The sequence below is a fragment of the Nansenia antarctica genome (genome assembly GCF_963989245.1).
Source record: "Nansenia antarctica genome assembly, chromosome: 3".
In the NCBI taxonomy this organism is placed as follows: domain Eukaryota; kingdom Metazoa; phylum Chordata; class Actinopteri; order Argentiniformes; family Microstomatidae; genus Nansenia; species Nansenia antarctica.
Genome location: NC_137688.1, coordinates 1,229,142 through 1,244,141, shown reverse-complemented (window position 1 = coordinate 1,244,141; position 15,000 = coordinate 1,229,142). Strand labels below are relative to the sequence as shown.

The 15,000-nt window shown below is 50.5% G+C and overlaps 2 protein-coding genes across 3 annotated transcripts in view; one reads left to right on the top strand and one right to left on the bottom strand.

Annotated features, from left to right (window-relative positions):
• Positions 1 to 11,428, top strand: part of LOC308153192 (arylsulfatase D-like) — a gene marked incomplete at its 5' end in the record, with an annotated part of 89,686 nt that extends 78,258 nt beyond the window's left edge. The window contains 6 exons of the mRNA XM_080526278.1: positions 2,502 to 2,722; positions 3,078 to 3,214; positions 4,475 to 4,609; positions 4,894 to 5,053; positions 5,824 to 5,945; positions 10,063 to 11,428. Of these exons, the coding sequence (XP_080382404.1) occupies positions 2,502 to 2,722; positions 3,078 to 3,214; positions 4,475 to 4,609; positions 4,894 to 5,053; positions 5,824 to 5,945; positions 10,063 to 10,472 (1,185 nt within the window). The 3' untranslated portion in view covers positions 10,473 to 11,428. The remainder of the gene's footprint in view (positions 1 to 2,501; positions 2,723 to 3,077; positions 3,215 to 4,474; positions 4,610 to 4,893; positions 5,054 to 5,823; positions 5,946 to 10,062) is intronic.
• A 788-nt stretch (positions 11,429 to 12,216) lies between these two features.
• lss (lanosterol synthase (2,3-oxidosqualene-lanosterol cyclase)) overlaps positions 12,217 to 15,000 on the bottom strand; it is a 28,469-nt gene continuing 25,685 nt past the window's right edge. For both annotated transcript variants that reach the window (XM_080526631.1, XM_080526632.1), the window contains exons 21-22: positions 14,517 to 14,595; positions 12,217 to 13,862 (exon numbers count right to left, since the gene is read on the bottom strand). In XM_080526631.1, coding sequence (XP_080382757.1) covers positions 13,728 to 13,862; positions 14,517 to 14,595 — 214 coding nt within the window. In that variant the 3' untranslated portion in view covers positions 12,217 to 13,727. The remainder of the gene's footprint in view (positions 13,863 to 14,516; positions 14,596 to 15,000) is intronic.

Sequence of the window (15,000 nt, the reverse complement as noted above, 5' to 3'; positions counted from 1 at the left end):
GGGGGGTGAGGGGGGGGGGGGGGGGTGTGACTCTCTCTCTCTCTCTCCTCTGTCCAGGTGTGTGTGTGTGTGTGACTCTCTCTCTCCTCTGTCCAGGTGTGTGTGTGTGTGACTCTCTCTCTCTCTCTCCTCTGTGCAGGTGTGTGTGTGTGTGTGTGTGTGTGACTCTCTCTCTCTCCTCTGTCCAGGTGTGTTTGAGATTGAGAGATTGAGATAACGTTTATTGCCACTATGCATTACACATATAGGAATTTGCTTCGTCACCACAGCAAGTGCGTTTATACTTTTTTCACATATCAAAAAACAGGACAACACAACAACAACACAGGACAGACAACAGTGCATTGGATAGTGCGGTATAAAGTAAAGTGCAGTGCAGAGTTTTTTTTGAGTCCAGTTCAGTCCTGGGCAGACTTGGGGGCGGGGGGGGGGGGGGAAGCCAGAGTCATTTAACAGCCTGGCGGCTGAGGGGTAGAAGCTGAGCCTGTGGCGGGCCTTAAGTGCCTTAGGCAGCCGCAACCTTCTTCCAGAGGGAAGCAGGGTGAGGAGGCCGTGGCCGGGGTGGAAGGGGTCAGCCATGATCTTCCTTGCCCTCCTCAGAGCCCTGGTGTCATGCAGGGAGTTGAGGGAGGGCAAGGGACAGCCGATCACCCTCTCTGCTGAACGTCGCACCCGCTGCAACTTGGCCTTGTCCTTGGTCGTTGCAGCAGGGAACCAGGTGATGATGGAGTGGGTGAGGATGGATTCTATGATGGCCGTGTAGAACTGGACCATCATGGACCTCGGCAGCCTGAGTTTCCTCAGCTGCCGGAGGAAGAACATCCTCTTCTGGGCCTTCTTTGTGAGGACCTCGGTGTTCTGCTCCCACTTTAGGTCCCGGGAGATGGTCATGCCTAGAAAGCGGCATGACTCCACGGAGGCCACCGGGGTACCTCCCAGCGTGATGGGAGGGGGCAGGGCTGCTTTCCTTCGGAAGTCCACCACCATCTCCACTGTTTTTAGAGCATTTAGCTCCAGATTGTTTAAACTGCACCATCTCTGCAGCCCCTCGATCTCACCCCTGTAGGCAGATTCGTCCCCCCCGGAGATGAGGCCCACCAGGGTGGTGTCGTCTGCAAACTTCAGGAGCTTGACCGAGGGGTGGCGGGAGACACAGCTGTTGGTGTAGAGGGAGAATAGTGCTGGAGACAGGACGCAGCCCTGCGGGGAGCCCGTGCTGGTGGTCCTGGAGCTGGAAATGCTCTTCCCCAGCTTCACCCGCTGAGACCTGTCAGTCAGGAAGTCCGTGATCCACCTGCAGGTGGAGACCGGCACCTGCAGCAGGGATAGCTGGTGCTCCAGGATGTGTGGGAGGATCGTGTTGAAGGCCGAGCTGAAGTCCACGAACAGGATCCTGGCGTAGTTGCCTGCAGTGTCTAGGTGTTCTAGTACGTAGGTAGTGCAGAGCCATGTTCACGGCGTCCTCCGTGGATCTATTGGCTCTGTACGCGAACTGCAGGGGGTCCAGCACAGGATCCGTGATGAGCTTCAGGTAGGCCAGGACAAGGCGCTCCAGGACCTTCATGACGACGGAGGTCAGAGCGACGGGTCTGTAGTCGTTGAGGCCTGTGACCTTGGCCTTCTTGGGGACGGGGATGATGGTTGATGCCTTGAAGCACGCTGGGACGTGACACAGCTCCAGCGAGGCGTTGAAGATGTTGGTGAACACCGGGGCCAGCTGGTCGGCGCAGTGCTTCAAGACAGAGGGAGAGACGGAATCCGGACCAGCTGCCTTCCGGGGATTCTGCCTCTTAAACAGTCTGTTTACCTCTCGCACTGTGACAGAGAGAGGGGGTGGGGAAAGGGGGGTGGGGGTGGGCGGGGCGGGTGAGGAGGGGGGAGGGAGGGGGGGGGGAGGGGGGAGGGTGGGGGTAGCAGGAGGGACATTGGCCCCCCTGGGGGACGGGGGTGGTGGTTGTAGCCGGGGGGTGTGGAGGGAGAGGGCGGGGGTGGGCGGGAACCTCTCTTTCTCAAACCTACAATAGAACTCGTTCAGCTCGTTAGCGAGGGGGAGGTTGTCGGACATCAGCGGGGACCTGGGTTTGTAGTTGGTGATGGTCTTTAGGCCTTTCCAGACGGAGGCGGAATCCCCCTCAGAGAGCTGTTTCTGCAGCTTCTCCGAAAAGCGATGCTTCGCCTCCTTCACCGCTTTGGCGAACCTGTACTTGGCCTGCTTGACCCGGTCCACGTCCCCACTGCGCCTAGCCACCTCCTTCTCTGACCTCAGACGCCTGAGTTGGGATGAAAACCAGGGCTTGTCGTTGTTGAAGGACTTCCTGGAGCGGAGGGGGACACACACCTCCTCGCCAAGGCTGACTCTCTCTCTCTCCTCTGTGCAGGTGTGTGTGTGTGTGTGACTCTCTCTCTCTCCTCTGTGCAGGTGTGTGTGTGTGTGTGACTCTCTCTCCTCTGTCCAGGTGTGTGTGTGTGTGTGTGTGACTCTCTCTCTCTCCTCTGTGCAGGTGTGTGTGCGTGTGTGTGGGCTGCTGGACATCAGTGTGTGGGTCCTGGGGCTGCTGGCGTCTCTGAGTCTGCTGGGCTTCACCGTCTGGTTCCTCCCCTTCCAACTGCTGCGCACCTGGAACTGCATCATCATGAGGGACCAGGAAGTGGTGGAGCAACCCATGACCCTGGACACCCTGCCGCAAAGGCTGCTGGGAGAGGCCGAGAGCTTCATCGAAAGGTGAGGAGAACCACGGTGACGTGGTGACGAGTGTGTGGAACTGTTTCCTGCAGATCGGTCTCAACATCCTGTTGTGTGTACGCGTGTGTGCGTGTGCATGTGTCTGTGTGTGTGCGTGTGTGCGTGTGTGTGTGTGTGTGTGTGTGTGTGTGTGTGCGTGTGTGTGTGTGCATGTGTCTGTGTGCGTGCGTATGTGTGGGTGCGTGTGTGTGTGTGTGTGTGTCTGTGTGTGTCTGTGTCTGTGTGGTGTTTGTGTCTGTGTGGTGTGTGGTGTGCGTATGCGTGTGTGTGTGTGTGTGTGTGTGTGTGTGTGTGTGTGTGCGTGCGTGCGTGCCTCTCTTCCCGGTGACCTCAGGAACGCTGCGCGGCCCTTCCTGTTGTTCCTGTCTCTGGCCCACGTTCACACGCCGCTGTTCTCCTCGCCAGCCTTCCAGGGCGCCAGCCGCCACGGTCGCTACGGAGACAACGTGGAGGAGGTGGACTACATGATCGGTAACGCGGAGGGAGGGAGGGAGGGAGGGAGGGAGGGAGGGAAGGAGGGAGGGAGTGAGGGAGGGAGGGAGGGAGGGAGGGAAGGAGTGAGGGAGTGAGGGAGGGAGGCCCCGATTCAAGCATTTGTAAATAGCAGGGTGTAATAATAATTATAATAATAATAATAATAATAATAACTTGTATTTGTTTATTTGCACTTTTCCTGCAAACGTTGCAGCTCAAAGTGCTTTAATCATTATATAATCATCAATTTAATTATTTAGTCATTTAAAGGCAATATTAAAAAGATGGGTTTTTAGTCTTGACTTGAAAATATTTACTGAGGTTGCATCCCTAATGTATGGGCAGCTTTATAAACAAGCAGAAGGATCTTGAAATCTATTCTGAACTTTCTGAAAGCCAGTGTAGAGTCTCTAAAATAGTTATATGAGCTCTTCTGCTTGTTTTGGTTAAAACTCTCGCTGCTGCATTTTGGACTAATTGCAGCTGGCCAATAGCTTTCTTCAGAAGACCAGAAAGGAGACCGTTACAATAGTCCAAACTTGTAATAACAAAAGCATGCATTAACACTTCTGCATCAGCTTGCCAGAGAAAATGTCTAACTTTTGCAATATTCCGTAGATGATAAAAAGCATTTCTACTAGTTATAGATTTTATGTGAGGCTCAAAGCTTAAGTCAGAATCTATAATCACACCTAGATTCTTAGCTTCATGTTTGCAGTCTGAAAGCAAGGTTCCCATGGTATTCAACAATTTGTCTTTTTGTGGTTTTGGTCCAATGACAAGAATCTCATTTCCTGATTTAGTAGTTGAAAATGTTGGGACATCCAAAGTTGTATATCTCGGAGACAATTCTCCAGCGAGCTGAGTGCATGTGGATTATCAGGCAACACTGATATGTACAGCTGAGTATCATCAGCATTACACCGTTTTCTGATGATTCCACCTAATGGGATCATGTACAGGGAGAAGAGCAAGGGACCAAGAATAGACCCCTGAGGGACCCCACATGTGATATTATAATAATATAATTATATAATGTAATATAATAATAATCATAATCATAATAATATGAATAATAACAATAATTATAATAATAACAACAATGATAATAATAATAATGATGATAATAATAATAATAACAATAATAATAATAATAATAATAATAATAATAATAATAATAATGACGTGGTGATTATTATGCCATAGACTTAATATACAGGTTATAATGTGTAGTTGTATTAATGTATAATTCACCAGGCAGGGTGACTGATGTGGTGGACCGTCTGGGTTTGGCCTCCAACACTCTGATGTACTTCACCTCCGACCACGGAGGACACGTCGAGGACGCGGACTCACGTGGGCAGAAAGGAGGATGGAACGGAATCTACAAAGGTGACCACACACACACATACACACACATACACACACACACACACACACACACACACACACACACACAGGCACCCATACACATACACACACACACATACGCACACACACACACACACACACACACACAGGCACCCATACACACACACACACACACACACGCGCACACACACACACACACACACACACGAGCTCACACAGCTAGGTAATACTAGGTAACACTGTTGTAATACTAGGTAACTAGGTAACAGTGTTGTAATACTAGGTAACACTGTTGTTGTCTCCAGGGGGCAAGGCCATGGGGGGGTGGGAGGGGGGTATCCGGGTGCCTGGCATCTTCCGCTGGCCCGGCCGGCTGCCCGCGGGGAAGGTGGTACACGAGCCCACCAGCCTGATGGACCTGTACCCCACGCTCACACACCTGGCCGGGGCGCCACCCTCTGACAGGTAGGGTCTGTGTGTGTGTGTGTGTGTGTGTGTGTGTGTGTGTGTGTGTGTTTGTGTGTGTGACTACACTACACTTAATAACTACAGTTTTAATTCAGATAACACCCATTTAGGGGACAGGAGGTCTAAATATGATATATTGAGACTAGGTCTCAATAACAAAGTGACTATTTTATTAATTGTATTAGTCTGAAAATAAAACTGGAGAAGATAGGGAAATCACCTTACCTGCATGGCTCTGTCATGCCAAATGATGTCCGCCGGCCAAATAGTGTCCGGCTGATGTAATCAATGTGGGTGCTCCATAATGCCTCTGTACATAAGTAAGTAAGTAAGCTAGCTAAGTAAGTAAGCTAGCTAAGTAAGTAAGCTAGCTAGCTATAATTGGAAATAAAGTAGTATTCAGTTATGGAATTATGTTTATCGCTACTTTGGCTGATGTGATGTGGGTTAACTAGCCAACTCTGTAACATGACTGCATCAACCTTAATGTTGTTCAAGTGCAAGAAGATGCAAGTGTCGGCATAGCAACGGCATTCGAAAGACATTGATTACATCAGGCGGAAAATTGTTGGCAGTTGGACTTAATCTGCCATGACGTGCGTAAAAGTGGCGTACACAAGCTTTTTTGCGCACGCAACGTTTATTAAAGACCCCCCAGGTGACCTGGCGTGCATGGGTGTGGGTGTGTGTGCGTGTGCGTGTGTGTGCGTGCGTGCGTGTGCGTGTGCGTGTGTGTGCGTGTGCGTGTGTGTGCTCTCTCTCTCCAGGCTGTTGGATGGGTATGACCTGATGCCTCTGCTGGAGGGGAGGGCCGAGCGCTCAGAGCACCAGTTCATGTTCCACTACTGCGGCGTCTACCTCAACGCTGCCCGCTGGCACCCCCCGGGCAGTAAGTACACTCTGGAGACCCTTCTTCTTTCGTGTAACGTCAGAGGTCCAACTCGACTCGGTGTCGTGTAGCCATGCCCGCATCTCTGGTTCTAAGTCGAAGAGGCTGGCTTCCGAGGGTGGTCTACATAAGGGGCAGATGGTGATTATATGGTCGGCGGTCTGCTCAGGGTCACCGCACTCGCATGCCGCACTGTAGACCTTAATCTGGAGACCCTGACACTCTGAGACCCTGACACTGTGACACTCTGACACTCTGACACCCTGACACTGTGACACCCTGACACTCTGACACCCTGACACTCTGACACCCTGACACTGTGAGACCCTGACACTCTGACACCCTGACACTCTGACACTCTGACACCCTGACACCCTGACACTCTGAGACCCTGACACTCTGACACCCTGACACTCTGACACCCTGACACTGTGAGACCCTGACACTCTGACACCCTGACACTCTGACACTCTGACACCCTGACACTCTGACACCCTGACACTCTGACACCCTGACACTGTGACACCCTGACACTGTGACACCCTGACACTGTGAGACCCTGACACTGTGAGACCCTGACACTGTGAGACCCTGACACTCTGACACCCTGACACTCTGACACCCTGACACTGTGAGACCCTGACACTGTGACACCCTGACACTGTGACACTCTGACACCCTGACACTCTGACACCCTGACACTCTGACACTCTGACACTCTGACACCCTGACACTCTGACACCCTGACACTCTGACACCCTGACACTCTGACACCCTGACACTCTGACACCCTGACACTCTGACACCCTGACACTCTGACACCCTGACACTCTGAGACCCTGACACTGTGACACCCTGACACTCTGAGATCCTGACACTGTGACACCCTGACACTCTGAGACCCTGACACTGTGACACCCTGACACTGTGACACCCTGACACTCTGAGACTCTGACACTCTGACACTCTGACACCCTGACACTGTGAGACCCTGACACTCTGACACCCTGACACTCTGACACCCTGACACTCTGACACTCTGAGACCCTGACACTCTGACACTCTGACACCCTGACACTCTGACACCCTGACACTCTGACACCCTGACACTCTGACACCCTGACACTCTGACACTCTGACACTCTGACACCCTGACACTCTGAGACCCTGACACTGTGACACCCTGACACTCTGACACCCTGACACTCTGACACCCTGACACTCTGAGATCCTGACACTGTGAGACCCTGACACTCTGACACCCTGACACTGTGACACCCTGAAACTGTGACACCCTGACACTGTGACACTCTGACACTCTGACACCCTGACACTCTGACACTCTGACACTCTGACACCCTGACACTCTGACACCCTGACACTCTGACATCCTGACACCCTGACACTGTGACACCCTGACACCCTGACACTCTGACACCCTGACACTCTGACACCCTGACACCCTGACACTGTGACACCCTGACACTGTGACACCCTGACACTCTGACACCCTGACACTGTGAGACCCTGACACTCTGACACCCTGACACTCTGACACCCTGACACTCTGACACTCTGACACCCTGACACTGTGAGACCCTGACACCCTGACACTGTGAGACCCTGACACCCTGACACTCTGACACCCTGACACTGTGAGACCCTGACACCCTGACACTGTGAGACCCTGACACCCTGACACTCTGACACCCTGACACTGTGACACCCTGACACCCTGACACTCTGACACCCTGACACTCTGAGACCCTGACACTGTGACACTGTGACACCCTGACACTCTGACACCCTGACACTCTGAGACCCTGACACTGTGACACCCTGACACTCTGACACCCTGACACTCTGACACTCTGACACCCTGACACTCTGACACCCTGACACTCTGACACCCTGACACTGTGGAGACCCTGACACTCTGCCACTCTGAGACCCTGACACTGTGAGACCCTGACACTCTGACACCCTGACACTGTGAGACCCTGACACTCTGACACCCTGACACTCTGACACCCTGACACTCTGACACTCTGACACCCTGACACTGTGAGACCCTGACACCCTGACACTGTGAGACCCTGACACCCTGACACTCTGACACCCTGACACTGTGAGACCCTGACACCCTGACACTGTGAGACCCTGACACCCTGACACTCTGACACCCTGACACTGTGACACCCTGACACCCTGACACTCTGACACCCTGACACTCTGAGACCCTGACACTGTGACACTGTGACACCCTGACACTCTGACACCCTGACACTCTGAGACCCTGACACTGTGACACCCTGACACTCTGACACCCTGACACTCTGACACTCTGACACCCTGACACTCTGACACCCTGACACTCTGACACCCTGACACTGTGGAGACCCTGACACTCTGCCACTCTGAGACCCTGACACTGTGAGACCCTGACACTCTGACACCCTGACACTCTGACACCCTGACACTCTGACACCCTGACACTCTGACACTCTGAGACCCTGACACTGTGACACTGTGACACCCTGACACTCTGACACTGTGAGACCCTGACACTCTGACACCCTGACACTGTGACACCCTGACACTCTGACACCCTGACACTCTGACACCCTGACACTGTGACACCCTGACACTCTGACACCCTGACACTGTGACACCCTGACACTCTGACACCCTGACACTCTGACACCCTGACACCCTGACACCCTGACACTCTGACACCCTGACACCCTGACACTCTGACACCCTGACACTGTGACACCCTGACACTCTGACACTCTGACACCCTGACACTGTGACACCCTGACACTCTGAGACCCTGACACTGTGACACCCTGACACTCTGACACCCTGACACTCTGACACTCTGACACTCTGACACCCTGACACTGTGAGACCCTGACACTGTGACACCCTGACACTCTGACACCCTGACACTGTGAGACCCTGACACTCTGACACCCTAACACTGTGACACCCTGACACTGTGACACCCTGACACTGTGACACCCTGACACTCTGAGATCCTGACACTGTGACACCCTGACACTCTGAGACTCTGACACCCTGACACTCTGACACCCTGACACTCTGACACCCTGACACTCTGACACCCTGACACTGTGAGACCCTGACACTGTGACACCCTGACACTGTGACACCCTGACACCCTGACACTGTGACACCCTGACACTCTGACACTCTGACACCCTGACACCCTGACACCCTGACACTCTGACACCCTGACACTGTGACACCCTGACACTCTGAGATCCTGACACTGTGACACCCTGACACTGTGAGACCCTGACACTCTGACACCCTGACACTCTGAGACCCTGACACTGTGACACCCTGACACTCTGACACTCTGAGACCCTGACACTGTGAGACCCTGACACTCTGACACCCTGACACTCTGAGACCCTGACACTGTGACACCCTGACACTCTGACACCCTGACACTCTGACACCCTGACACTGTGAGACTCTGACACCCTGACACTCTGACACTCTGACACTGTGACACCCTGACACTGTGACACCCTGACACCCTGACACTCTGACACCCTGACACTCTGACACCCTGACACTGTGAGACCCTGACACTCTGACACCCTGACACTCTGACACCCTGACACTGTGAGACCCTGACACTCTGACACCCTGACACTGTGACACCCTGACACTGTGGAGAACCAGACACTCTGAGACCCTGACACTCTGAGACGATGACACTCACACGGATAAACACTAAACTGGTCAACGTCTCAAAGCAAATCTACAATGGACCTATCGCTAAGCCACGCCCCCTTTGAAAACTCGGACAAACAAACAACGCTTCACTGACAGTGACTGACTGACCGACCGTGACTGAATGACATTCCACGACTTACAATGTGTGTATTGACATGAGTGTGTGTGTACATGTGTGTGTATTAACATGAGTGTGTCTCCATGTTGGTGTGTGTACATGTGTGTGTACTGACGTGTGTGTCTCCATGTTGGTGTGTGTACATGTGTGTGTACTGACATGTGTGTGTCTCCATGTTGGTGTGTGTACGTGTGCGTGTATTGACGTGTGACGTGTGTCTCTCGCCAGGTGAGTCCGTCTTCAAGGTTCACTACTTCACCCCCAACTTCTCCCCCCCCGGCGCGGGCGGTTGCTACGACACCAAGGTGTGTCTGTGTCACGGCGACCACGTGACCCGCCACGACCCCCCGCTGCTCTTTGACCTCCACAGCGACCCCTCAGAGACACGCCCCCTCGGCCCGGAGACGGAGCCGCGCTACGCAGAGGTGCTGCAGCAGACCGCCCGGGCCAGAGAGCTGCACCTCCGCACCCTCACACACACCCCCGACCCGCAGCCCAGCAGCCTCACACACACCCCCACACACACCCCCGAGCCGCAGCTCTCCTGGGACAAGATCCTGTGGCGGCCCTGGCTGCAGCCCTGCTGTGGAACCTTCCCCTTCTGTGGATGTACAGAGAACTCTACTACCCAGGCCTAGCACACACACACACACACACACACACACACATACATGCATACTCACACGCACACACACGCACACACACACACTCACACTCACACTCACACTCACACTCACACTCACACACACACCACACACACACACACACTCACACTCACACACACACCACACACACACACACACACTCACACTCACACTCACACTCACACACTCACACTCACACGCACTCACACACATACACTCTCAGACACTCTCTCACACACACAGACAGACACACTCACACGCATACACGCACACCCACACAGACACTCTCTTACACACACACACACTCACACACACACGCACTCTCACACATACACGCACACTCACACTCACACAGACACTCTCTCACACACACACACACACACTCTCACTCTCACTCTCACTCTCACACACACACACACACACACACACACACACACACACACACATAGTTCTGCTGTGCACCTGGACTAGCCTGCTGTGGCTGAGGTCTATACAGACATGTGTGACAGCGGCGGGTGAAAGTGGGATTACCCAGCGATCCCGTTGCGTTGCAATATTTTGGCTCGACTAGCGAGTGTGTCACAGATTTTCAACAAAGTTGAAATTTATTTTTTCGAAATAAAGGTCTGAACATTTTGATTGGTTGCCATTGGCCTAGTTAGGGCGGCTGACTTTATACTAGTTGGGCCACTTTTGCAATTTAGCTTTCATGTCTGCTACTGTATCATGTTTAAATGGAAAAAAAGGCCTTGATACTTTTGAATGATTTATTGGTTGAACCAATCAGGTGGACCGTTGAAATCGCGAAAACTGAATGTTGCTGTTGGAACAGGAAGTCAGCATTCCAGAGAAATGTGAAATTAAAATATGAAGTAGTGTATTTTTGAATGGATTGTATAATAACTACAGTTGTAATGTATGTTGTACATAATACATGATCTTTATATTCCAGAGAGGAATCAGGACAGACACTTATTTTGTTTGGTGTAATAATGTGAGTTTTTCATGTGTACTGTTTTGCAATAAATAATTGATTACAAAAAAAGAAGAAATATTTTCATATACTAGATGATCGTGAGTGAAGATATTATCAAAGCTTATGGGTGATCGACAGGCGTGTATGCTTTGATAATATCTTCCCTAACGATCATCTAGTCTGGTCTGGCGCCTGCCCTGCGCCGTCTGTTGTTCTTCCTGCACACGGGTAAACAGATACAGGATCCAGCAGCGTCGTCGTGCTCGCGCAAACAAACCCGGCGAAAGTTTACTTGCTCCAGACAAGTAAAACGGCGTTAATGTCGAGCCCTGTCCTGACTTTCCAGGTTAAAGAGGGACTGCGCTGGCTGCTTTCACCTTGATTTTCATCCTCCTCATTATTATTATTTTTTAAAATGGAGTCATAACTCCCTGCAAACCACGCTCTCTTCCTGCTAAAGGAAAATCTATGGTTATTTTTTTCTAAAATGTTCCTTTAACGATGTTGATGGAAAACCTTCCATATCTTATATGGTATTAAAACCAAGTACTTACATATACATAGGTTGGGAAGTTTAAAGTGAAGGGACACATAACATCAATGTGTACATGGGAGTTACAGGAACTGACCAACCCTGCTGCTAATGCTGCACATTCTCCTGGGATCTGACCTTAGTTCTGGAATTTAAAAAAAGGGTTAGGGTTATAGATAAATAACATAGTCAGTGTGAAACCATATGAAAATTACTTTATTCTGCTCTAATTACAAGGCAATTATATCAACATCATGTTAGGAGCCGTTGAGGTTAAAAGGCAACTCGGGAACTTGATTTTCCATTTCAGTAATATTTACATAATTATGGAAGAACTGTATTCTATATCATTAGGATCCCACCCCTGGCACCCCTGTTTCTCTCACGGCAGTAAACAGGTTTGTTTCGACCGGTTCAGTCCCATCAGAATGAGACCCACAGAGCCCCCCTTCTCTCCTTCTCTCCTAGATCAGCAAGATTATTTCAAGTACAGATGATTGATAATGCAACACACCGTGATGTTAGAATTATAAGGTTCTATCTCAATTTTTGTCAACATTTAGTTTTTGACATAATCTGATCCATTAGGTGTTTATTAATGCCTGTGTGGTGTTATTTGTAAAAATGTTGACATTTTTGAGTTAGTAATTAATCAAATACAAAGGTTCCATCTCACAAAACATAATGGAATGTAAAAACTTTGACGCTCAATATCTCTGAACTACCCTAGACGGAGATAGAACCTTAGAATTCTAAACTCACAACATTCTATTCATTCACACACACAAAAAAAACACGTTAACACATGTTAACATTTTACAATCTTTACTCTCATTTGGGAGAAATCCAACACTACTTATAGGTTTAGTATATACACATTTGAGCTTAACATAGTGCTAAACAGCCATGATAAATCAGTAGTGATCGAGGAATGATGAGGCACATTCAAACAGTGCTTTTTAAAAAACGTTTGAATGTTTGTGTGGTCAGAGTGCAGCAACGCAAAAACAACTTAACGCGTCGCCTCGGAAGTGTCGTCGACATCCGCTGTAAGCTCGCGTCTTCAAGTCACGCTTCTCTCAGCAGCTCATCAACAAGCAGAGGAAAAGGGCGTTGTAATTAGTGTTGTTCCGATACCGATACTAGTATCGGCATGGCCACCGATACGCACCAAAATGCTGGTATCGGTATCGGCGAGTACTTTACAAAAACGTTTTTTTTTTTTTACTTAAGTTTTACAAAAACTTTACGAGTTTTACAAAGGTTTTGAGCAGTGCCAGACTAAGTTTTAGCAATAATTTTACATCGAGGTTAGTATGCGGCTCAAAAAACATGTTTTTTTGTTTTGTTTTTTCAAACGCCGTGGTATCGGATCGGTACTCGGTATCGGCAAGTACTGCACGGTCAGGTATCGGTATCGGGATTAAAAAATGGTATCGGAACAACACTAGTTGTAATACCTCAAGCAGAGGAAAAGGGCTTTGTTGTAATACCTCAGGCTACAGACTAGAGAAGCGTCCAGGGGAGGAGGGGTACAGGCTAGAGAAGCGTCCAGGGGGTGGAGGGGTACAGGCCAGGGGGAGGAGGGGTACAGGCTAGAGAAGTCAGGGGGAGGAGGGGTACAGGCCAGGGGGTGGAGGGGTACAGGCCAGGGGGTGGAGGGGTACAGGCTAGAGAAGCCAGGGGGTGGAGGGGTACAGGCTAGCGAAGCGTCCCAGCCAGGGGACTGGAGGGGTACAGGCTAGAGAAGCGTCCCAGCCAGGGGACTGGAGGGGTACAGGCTAGCGAAGCGTCCCAGCGTCCACACCGGGAACACGTTCCTGTAGGAGGTGTAGCTGATGGCGCAGCTCTTGTTGAACACGCCAGAGATGTTCTCCTGCGGAGAGGAAAGGAAAACCGCACACAACCCATCAATCAAACGGCGCGTCGTCTTGACACACACACGGTACACACTGACGCAAGATCCATTTAGTTGGAATTTGCCTTATAGTACTTTCTGTTTGTACACATGTGAGCGGGCCTTGGGTTTAGGAGGTTAGGAGGGTTAAAGTAACTCAGTTATCAACTCAGTAAGCAGCAGTTCCCACTAAACAAAGAGTCCAAAAGACGTCCTCAGGGAAGCCGGAACGTGGGTTCAGATGACGTCTTTCTAGGACGTCTTATGGACTACAGAATCGTCTTCTGTAGTCCATAAGATGTCCTAAAGACGTCATCTGAACCCACATTCCGGCTTCCCTGGGGACGTCTTTTGGACTCTTTGTTTACTGGGTTACAGTGCATCTGCAAATGTCTCTAGGGAGTAGGGGGCAAGGAGTTGTTGTCATAGTGATAACTCCACACTTTGGCTACGTTCGTAAAAATTCGCACACTGGAGCGCACACTGGGTTCAACGTCATAAAGGGACCCAGTAATTTGATTGGACAAGACAAGGCATTCCATGAGTGTTGCTACTGATCAGATTTCCAGAGCGAATTTACGAACGCAGCCGTTAGCTTGGCTGGGCTGGACGTCACAGGAGGCGGGGACTCACCTGTGGCCAGTCTCCATTGGGCAGCTGCTTGTCAATCAACAGCTGGATTCCTCTGGTGATCGACTGGCTGTCTGGGCACCTGTCGTTAAAGCAACAACACAAGTCGTGAGCTTAGAATGATAAGGTTCTATCTCCGTTTAGGGTAGTTCAGAGATATTGAGCGTCAACGTTTTTACATTCCATTATGTTTTGTGAGATGGAACCTTTGTATTTTATTAATTACTAACAAAAAAAAATTCGAAATTTTTAAAATAACACCACACAGGCATTAATAAACACCTAATGGATCAGATTATGTAAAAAACTCAATTTTGACCAAAAATTCTAACGTCACGAAGAGCCGTTGAGTCTGTTGCTGAACCGTTTTGAGGTGTTTCGTCTAAAGCCGGTACACATAAAGATAATCTGGCCTGGTACACACATAAAGATAATCTGGCCTGGTGCACACATAAAGATAATCTGGCCGGATTTTCGCCCTATTTCC